Source organism: Microtus ochrogaster, chromosome 10, assembly GCF_000317375.1.
Source record: "Microtus ochrogaster isolate Prairie Vole_2 chromosome 10, MicOch1.0, whole genome shotgun sequence".
Taxonomy (NCBI): Eukaryota; Metazoa; Chordata; class Mammalia; order Rodentia; family Cricetidae; genus Microtus; species Microtus ochrogaster.
In genome coordinates, this window is record NC_022016.1 from 59,696,407 (window position 1) to 59,705,965 (window position 9,559).

At 49.7% G+C, this 9,559-nt stretch overlaps 1 protein-coding gene across 3 annotated transcripts in view; it reads right to left on the reverse strand.

The window, feature by feature from the left end:
* Epha10 (EPH receptor A10) overlaps positions 1-9,559 on the reverse strand; it is a 38,364-nt gene that overhangs the window by 12,879 nt on the left and 15,926 nt on the right. Inside the window, exons 6-7 of one of the 3 annotated variants that reach the window (XM_005353270.3) lie at positions 6,858-6,991; positions 1,798-1,969 (exon numbers count right to left, since the gene is read on the reverse strand). In XM_005353270.3, the coding sequence (XP_005353327.1) occupies positions 1,798-1,969; positions 6,858-6,991 (306 nt within the window). Of the gene's footprint in view, positions 1-1,797; positions 1,970-6,857; positions 7,104-9,559 lie in introns of those variants that run through there. The other 2 variants (XM_026781917.1, XM_013348461.2) reach the window with 2 other exon arrangements.

The window sequence follows — 9,559 nt, forward strand, 5'->3', positions numbered from 1 at the left end:
GGGGAGGAGGCAAGCAGAGCGCAGAGCAGAGGCCAATGCTTCCTTCTTGAGGTCCCCGAGGAAGCCAGGCCTGGAAGACTGATAGACTGTGGTTGCATCCCAGGCCCTGATGCACAGGTGGGGCCTGGAAGACGGTAAGCAGCCCACAAAACTGGAGGCTACACTGTCCAGAGGCAGAGGATGATGGGGTGAAAGCTGAGTTGGGATGGGACAGGGGAGCTTGGAGAGGCACAACTAGAGAATCTTGGATGCAGGCTCAGGAGAAAGAACCACCCTGAGGCTCACGAGGAGTGGGGGACAGATTCCTACCTGGCTGGAGAGGAGAGGACAGGGACAGCCAGTGGTGGTGCGAGTGAGGATGGATAGCAGGGGTCTGAGAAGGGAAAGATTCGGGATAACTGTTAGGGAGGGGAAGTACCGGACGCTAACTGTAGCAGCTTCAGGGAGAGGAAGGAGGAGGAGAATGGCTCACACCTGGGGACCACGGCGATGTGGCCAGACATACAGGGTGTGCTGAGGTGGGCTTTGGCTCAGATGGCTTCGTCCGCGCAATTGCCTTCCCTACTCACTTACTTCCACTTGTTCAAATAGACCCCAGCCTTAAGACACAGCTCTAATCTCTTCTTGCCAGTACCTGCCCCGAGGCAGCAAGACGTGTGTTCTAGCCTCCCAGAACCCTTCTCTCTCCACATGTTATCTTCACCTCCCTTTGGGCCCCCAGCATTTCCTATCTTGGATTAGAGTTGTGTAGCAGGTTGGGAAGAAGTCTTATCTTGACAGCTGGTGCCAGAACGCCTCTTAGGGGGAATTGACTTTGTGGGGTGGGTGTAATGGGAGGGGGTACTTCCCTGAACTGCGCTGGCTGGCTCGATGGTGGTGAGACCCTGAGGGCTGGGGCCACAGAAGGCTGAGCAACCAGAGGAAGCTGCTGGCACCCACACTGAAAAGGGGACGGACAAGGAAGGGAAGGCAGGACTGAAGAAAAGAGGATCAGGAAGCAGAGGGGGGCGGGGGAGACGGGGAACGTAGTTCTAGATCAGGAATTCTAAAGTTCAGATTTTCTTTTGGTGTTAGAACTTTGAGATGCAGTTTATACACCACTACTTCTCCCCCTCTTCCTTCCTCTCGCTCCCTCCCTTCCTTCTTTCTTGTTTCTTGAGCCAGGCTTTCATAAGCCCAGGATGGCCTCAAACTCTGTTTCCCTTCCCTTCCCTCCCGAGTGCTGGGATTAGCGGTCAGCACCACCAGCTCAGCTGCTCACGCTGTTCAGGCCGACCGACCTTGAACTCTGTGTAGAGGCACTTGGACTTGAACACCTTTTGATCCTATCCCAAACCTTACAAACCGCCTGGATTACTGGCCTGTGCCACCTTGCCCAGCTTTTATTCGCTCTGTTTAAAATGTGCAGGGCTCACTTTCATTGCTCCCTTCCAGGTCCCCTTTCCTTCAGGGAAGCTGGCTTCACAGGCAAAGCCTGAGGGCGGCGGGGGGGGGGGGGGACGACAGGACAGTGCCCCAAGATGGATCTTTGTCATGGCAGAAAGAAGAGCAGCAGGAAGGATCCAGCAAGGTCCAGAAAGGTGATTTTGAGAAGCCTAGGAAAGAGGCTCTGTCACTGAAGATGTAGCCTCCAAGGAGGGACTCACCAGCTGTCCCCGAGGCCTCTGCAGTGTGCAGGGAAGATTCCCCGTGGGTGGCTGCAGATGGATCTCAAATTGTTTAACTAAGTAGATGCAGAGTGGCGGTTCTGTGGCTCCCTTCCCGATACTCAGCACCCTCCTGGTGCACACCACTTACCTTCCCCTGGGGTCTGCACTTCGATGCTTGGGTTGAAGCTCTGGGCTTCCCATGAAGGCCCTGGAGAGGCTGCCCGGATCTGAAAAACGTATCTGGTAGCAGGCTTCAGGTTGGTGACAGTGACAGCAGGTGCCCCTGTCTTCACTGTGGAGTACATCTGCTCGCTCTGACCCTGGAGAGGACAGAGCAGTGAGGCCCAGACAATTGAGAATGAGAGGGAGGAGGGGAGCAGGGAGACAAAGAACCTCCCTTCATTTGGGTGGGGGAAGCTGACCCAGATCATCTTGGGAGACAGAAGAGATTTCTCCCATAGGATGCCCAGCGCCTCTTTCAAGACTCATCCCATAACAGGCCAGAGCTTCCTTTGCAGGGGTGCCTAGGTGGTAACTACCAGGGCTTGGCAGTCCAGGGGTGAGGTAGGCCTGAGCCCAAGCAAGCCACACACTGCCACCTGCCCTGTCCTTGATACTCAGGAGGCTTTTTCTCCCCCCCCCCCATAAAGGCTTGCTTAGCTAGAGCTGAGGGAGAATTCTGGCTGTGACTGGTGAAGACCTACTGGAGGCCACCCACTGTGCTGGGCCACACACCCGGTACAGCCCTTATGCAGCTCCCCAGAGTCAACATTTCTCTCTCCTTGTTAAGCAAGGGCCAGGGGGGTACCTCTAAATCTTTCAGGTCTGCTCTTTGCTGTACCCCAGTACACCTGGCACCCATAAGTCTTCAGAAGGCTCCTTGTGTCATTTGATTCTGCCCACACCTTATTAGGGTTCTTACCACACCCACAGACTGGAAAGTTAAATCCCCACCTATAGCCTGTGATCCTCCTTTTCTTTGACAGTGACATTAATGGCCACAGGGCAGACTTTGACTCAACAAGAATTCCTTAGAATCTCCTCTGAACATCTGAATGGTCAAATAATCTTTAGTGTGATGGTTCATTTGACCTTGGAGGTCAAAGGTATATGCTAGGTGTCTTCTTCTATTGCCCTCCACTTATTTATTTATTTATTTATTTTTATGTGCATTGATGTGAAGTTGTCAGATCCCCTGCAACTGGATCTTCAGACAGTTGTAAGCTGTCATGTGGGTCCTGGGAATTGAACCCGGGTCCTCTAGAAGAGCAGTCAGTGCTCTTAACCACTGAGCCATTTCTCCAGCCCCCTCCACTTATTTTTTGAGGCAGGGTTTCTCACTGAACCTGGAGCTTGCTGAGTAGGCTAGACTGGCTGGTCTGCAAGCTCTAAGGATCATTCTGTCGCTACTTCCCCAGCGTTAGGGTTCCAGATGTGTGGGAATTCAACCCACGCTCTGCAAGTGTTTTCGTCTCTGAGCCAGCTTCCGAGCCTCATCACAGTTAATAGTTGCTGTCAGCCTGATGGGGCATGGAGCCTCTGGGGGTGTCTGTGAAGATGTTTCTCCACAGACGTTCAACTGAGGAGGAGGAGGGAAGACCCGCCCTGAATGTGTGCAGCATCCTCTCCAAGGGTGTGGAACCAGTAGAAAGGAAAAAGTGAACTGAGTATCAGCCCTCATCTCTCTGCTTCCTGACTGCAGACAGCGTGCGACCAGGAGCCTCCCACACTCCCGCCACCTTGCCTCCACACCGTGGGCAAAAACAAGCCCTGCCTTTCTTAGGCTGTTTATCTCTAGCATTTCGTCATATGAATGTCACTAATTCACCTGGAGAGATGACAGGCCATGGCTGGAGGTAGAAAAGTGGGGTGGGTGCCACATGAGTTATGAGTTATGAGGGCGGGCTGCGCTGAAGCATAGAGGAGGTTGGTGTGGAAGGCGCTTTGGTCCCAGAGAAAAGGCCTCAGACACCTGTCTCTACCTGGTGACCCAGAATCACTTAAAATACAATCCCCTCGGTACTTGCTCTTCTTTCGGGGACCTTTGTCCCCAGGGTATTCATTCACAGTCATTGGTCAAGGGCCTGGGACGTACAGCAGCTCAACCTTGAGACTCTTGCCTGTGCTCAGACAACGAAGTGTCTTTTCTGAGCGCCCACTGCATACACTGCTCTCTCCCAGAGGCCCTCACTACTGTCATCTCAGAGCCAGGGCTCCTCCTGACCTGGCCGCCCTTCTCACAGATACCTCTCCTTCAGCTGCCATCTCTGTGTTCAAAGTTCTCCCCCCAACCCCATCTCTCCAGCCCACAGCATTGATCTGAGCTTCAGACACACAGGACGTCCACCTGGGTGACCGACATGCTTCATGGAGAGCAAGACCATACTCATCCTGCAGCCCCACCTGCTCCCCCTCTGAAATTCTCCCCCTCAGCCAGCAGCTCCCCATCATTTGGTCACCCAGGCCCATGCATTTGAAAGTGCCTCAGTGACCCTATTTTTTTCCTGGGCACCCCAGCTATCACAGCTCTCAACAGACTTCTAGTAAGCAAAAGCCATTATCTGATTCAGCAAAGCCCTGCAAACTGCCGAGGGAGTGGAATTCTGTCATACTCGGAAAGAAGTTTCTCTTTAATGAATTAATTTGCATAAAAGGGAGGCACTGTTTCACCGAAGATCACATCTCAGAGTTAAAGACATCAGATTGCAGGGGAACAGCAAGGGCTGGGAGACAGCACCACACATCACATCGTGGCTGAGCTGTTACCACAGATTTAAAATGCTCATGAGAGGAGAAAGGCAGGAGCCGCATGCCTGTGATCCCAGCATTGGGATGCGGAGGCAGGAGGCTGACTCAAGCTACATGAGACCTGATCTCAAAATAAAGATAAATAAAATGTAAAAGAGGGGATAGACATGGAGAAAAGAGGAGGGGCACTTGAGCCAGCCTGGGGTGGGGGAGAAAAGCCAAGACACTCGGCACAAGGCTGTGTGTGGTAGCACACATCTTCAACCCCAGCACTCAGGAGACAGAAGAAGGAGAAGCCACGGAATTGGAGGCCAAGGTGACATGGTGAGACTGTCTCAAAAACAAACAAACAAACAAAATCAGCAATAGTATCTTTCAAACATCAAAATCAGACAGTGTGGTGCATACAATACAATCCCAGCTCAGGGACACAGAAGTTGGAGGGTCAAGGTGTAAATTCAAGGCCAGCCTGGGCTACTTAATGAATTCCAAACCAACTAAGGCTCAGCAGAGAGAACCTGTCCCAAAAGAAACAAACAAGGATCTTCTGCGGGACTGTTTGCTATATGGAAAGCTGGGGATGGTGGTCCAACCCTCATACTCAAGAGTCTGAGGCAAGAGAACTGCTGTGAATCCAAAGTCAGTTAGAGCTACATAGCAAGACCCCATCTCAAAAGTAAAAATATCTCTATGGAGTTCACAATGAGTGTGATTGTGTAGTTCATTTTTAAAATATAATGTATAATTAGGAAATATAGGTTGTTGATGGATAATCATAAATAATAGTCAAGTTTGTAGTCATGTTATTTAGATTTTCTAGATATATAGAGATATATTTCAGTTAGATAGGCATTCTTCATATCTTTCAAAGACTGCAGAATATGGTATTTTAAATGTTTTAATAACTTAGGGCTTTTCATGACAATGAGACACGTCTGCTCCTGGCAGTACCAATCTACTTCAAAAGGAAGATGGGCATCGTTATGGAGTTTGATAGCCATTTGGGCAAGAAACTGCTCTTGCCTGGACTGTTGCATAAACTGGACACAGAGAACCCGCAGAGAGAGGACTGCTGAACTTGCCTAAAGGTGAGACGGTCTTTCCGGGTTCCTGACTCATGAAAGAGTCTGCGAGACATTCTGCAGGACACAGCAGAAAGTGACTGAACTGTCTTTGGAATTTCCTGCTTGATGAAAATGTCTGCTGGATACTATGGGCCTGAAGGCTGAAGATGGATGCCCCAATGGTACAAAAGAACTTTGGGTGACTGTCCAGGCAGCGAGATGTCTTTGAAGTTTTCTTATTTCTTGTTTACTTAGGTAGTATTATATCCTTCTGGAGTCTTTGATGGAGTTGAAGAATGGATAGATAGTTATAGTTTTCCATTGTTATGATAAAAGATATGGTAGATATAAATATTGTAACTGTAATTCTTGCTTGATAACTGTTTTGTTATATGTAATTTTACTATGTTAAAGTTAAAGCCTTTCTTTTTTGTTTAAACAGAAAAAGGGGAAATGATGTGGGAGTGATTTCTTATTAATAAAGAAACTGCGTAGGCCCCTTGATAGGCCAACCCTTAGGTGGGTGGAGTAAACAGAACAGAATGCTGGGAGAAAGAAGCTGAATCAGTGAGTCGCCATGATTCTCCCACTCCAGGCAGATGCAGGTTAAGATCATTCCTGGTAAGCCAGCTCGTGGGCTACACAGATTAATAGAAATGGGTTAGATCAATATGTAAGAGCTAGCCAATAAGAAACTGAAACTAATTGGCCAGGCAGTGTTTAAAAGAATACAGTTTCCTTGTAATTATTTAGGGGCATAAGCTAGCCATGTAGGCGGCCAGGGTGCTGGGGATGCAGCCTCGCTGCTCCTATTACAACAAATGAGTATGCTCTATTTGTTTCGTCGGTTTGGTTTCTTGAGACAGGGTCTTGCTAATGCATTCCTGATTGGCCTGGAACTCCCTTTGTAGACCAGACTGGCCTTGAACTCAGAGATCTGCTGGCCTCTGCCTCTACTGTGATTAAAGGCTTGTGCCTCCATGACAGCCAAGTAGGTGTATATATTTTAACATGCGTAAGCATGTGTGAATTTCGTAAGTGATTCTCCAGACTCTTTTATAGTAAGCCACAGGAGTGCAGTTCTCTATTCTGGAACATACCCCTTCAGCCTGGCAAAGTACTCCTGTGGTCACGTGGCTATCTCTGTGTGCCTTTCCTTTACAAAGGGGTCTGCAGATGGTATCTGTAAATTCAGCCAGACACCCCCAAGCTCTTCATCTCCGCTAAGCCCTAAACCAAAAAGGCAAATGGAGCTGTCCATGGGCAAGTGAGGAGAGGAGAACAGAAGGGATAGAGAAAGACCTCGGAAGGCCGCAGCTGTGTTTGGAATGGCAGAGGACTAAGACGGAGGGAGGGAGGCAGGCCGAGATCCAGGGGGCTTGCAGCTGAGACTCACCTTCTCGTAGTAGCGGATCTCATACTCGGTGCCGTTGGCTCCGGGAGCTCCAGCAGGAACAGGCTCCCGCCATGACAGGGACACGCTCTGAGGCTCCACGCGGTCCCTGCGGATCTCATCCTCCTCCCAGGGTGCTGAAGGTAAGCAGAGTGGGACGCTCCTCCTGGACCCACTGCCCACAAGATCTGGGTGAAGGCAGGAGGGGCGGGGCATGCACTTGGGCGCAATGTTAGATGGGGGCGTGGCCTGTGGGTGGAGATGCGGACTGTTGAGAGGGCCTGAGGGACAGAGACTTGTGGGACCAGAGGCTTGAGGAGAGAATCTCTGGCCAAGGCTTCTCTCCATTGTCTAGTGGGAGGGAAAGCCCTGCTTGCCTTCCCTCCACCCAGTTTCCCTCATCCGGCTTCGTTCTAGTCCGTCAGTCTTTCTGTGGTTTGAAGACATAATAGCGTGTATAGCCGAGATTGGCTTGTTCATGGTGGTACGGCCACAGGCAAGCGAGTATTAGAAGGAAATCACCCCAACATGATAAAGAGAAAAACGCGTGAAGCTTCCAGAGAATATTACACTCAAGAGTGAAAGACTGGAAACTTTCTCTGTCTGGAGAAAGACCGGGAAGCCCACCTGCCAATATAGTACTTAAAGCTCTAGCTAGAGCAACCAGGCAAGAAGAAAAATGTAAAAGACGCCCATGCAAAGGTGTCTTTGCTCTAGGGTGACAAGATCTTAACATGGAAAGCCCTATGAAGAGTTCACAAAGGACTCTCAGAGAACCAGCCTCACAACACGAAGACTTGTATATGAAGGGCTTGGGATGAGACTCAAGAAACACAGTCAGGGGCTTGGTCAAGTTCAGCAGTCAGAGCGGCCCATGACCAGCAATGTCCTGTGCTGGCAAGAGGTTCGGGAAACGGTGCAAAATGTAAGATGGTTCCGGGACACTAGGTAGTCGGGGGTAATAGATAGCAGATAGCAAAGGGGAGCAGTGGGGACAGCACAAACGCGGCCTGCCCTTTGAGCTTCCGGTCTCCTGCGGTACACGTTTGTCCAGCTGGCCTTCTCTCTTAAATTCCAGAGTGACTATGGATTCAGAAGGAGCCAGAAGGAGCCGAAAATCCACAGTTGACAGCTGATTGCTAGAATAGGGGGCGGGGGAGGGGTATTATATTTTTAACCTCTGTAAAGTCAGTGGGACTGAATGGACCCGCGTGGCTGTAGTGAACCCCAGGCTACATGACCCACAGTGCAGTACTGCCCCCATCCTAAAAATAACTTGAAAAACCCTTTAGTCTTTCCCCAGTGCCTGACCCTTTGAAAAAAGCCATGTCTTTGTGAGCCGGACAATAGCAGCCTGCCACTCCAGTGCACAGTTGCTTCTGAGGCGAGTACTCTCCCCTGCCCCCAGCAGCGCCTCGGGCTGAATTCACTTGGACCTGGCATGAAAGGGAAAGAAGTGAGGGCGCTTCCTAGGAGGTGGAAAAGCCCTTTGTGGACACAGAGGGGGGCAGAGACCGGGAGATGTGTTTGAGCTTTGTTAGTCAAGAGCATCAGATGGCCAGGGGATCCACAGTAGGACGTGGTCCCATTTTGGCCCTCAGAGTTATAGAAGATGAAAGGTTGACAGACCCTGACAATGAAGGGCTGGTAAGATGGCTCAGTGGGTAGAGTGCTTGCCTTACAAGCGTGAGAATCTGAGTTCGAATCCCCAGAAATCATGTAGTACTTTGGTACTAAAAGCCCTTGGGACAGTTAGCCTGGTTTACAGAGGTAGCCTTTCTCAAACATGAGGCTGGATTAGAGGGTAACCTCTAACCTCCACAGGTCATGTACACACACACACACACACACACACACACAGCTCAGTCATATATATACACACTCAAAAAGAATCCTAAAAATCAAACTAAAACCTCAGCTTGGCCAAGACCCATCAGGCTGAGGAGAAGAGCTTCAAGGGCACCCTACCAGCAACCTGTTGCCTTGCCCCAACTGTTGATTCTGAGTGGGGGATACTCAGGTCAGTCATGGCTGCTCTGAGATATTTGTGTGTATTCATTCCCTTTACTGTCTGTTGGTTTAGGGTTGGGTTTCTTTTGTTCTAGCCCATAAAAGATGTTAGCTAAGAGAAGAGGTTCTAAGAGAGGTTTCTTGCCTTTAAAAAGATACCGATGCCTGAGTGTGGTGGCGCACACCTTTAATCCCAGGCAGGTGGGTCTCTGAGTTTGAGGTCACCCTGGTCTACAGAGCAAGTTCCAGGACAGCCAGGGCTACACAGAAAAACCTAGTCTTGAAAAACAAAAACAAAAAAGTATCAGAGTCATAGCAACTGACTTGTAATCACACCTATAATCTCTCAGCACCTGAAACAGGAGGATTGCTATGAATTTAAGACAAGCCTGGGCTGGGCTGGAGCAGTTAAGAGCACTGGTTGCTCTTCCAGAGAGCCTGGATTCCATTCCCAGCAGCCACATGGCAGCTTACAGCTGTCTCTAACTCCAGTTCCAGGAGATCTGTCGCCCTCTTCTGGCCTCTGCTGTTACCAGCATGAACATGGTACACAGGCAAAACACCCTAAACATGAAATAATAAAAAAAAGACCCTGCAATATATACACACACATACACACACACATATATATAGTGTTTTATAGAAATAGTCATTAGCAGAAAAATTATGACAATACATGATTTTTTTTTTTTTTT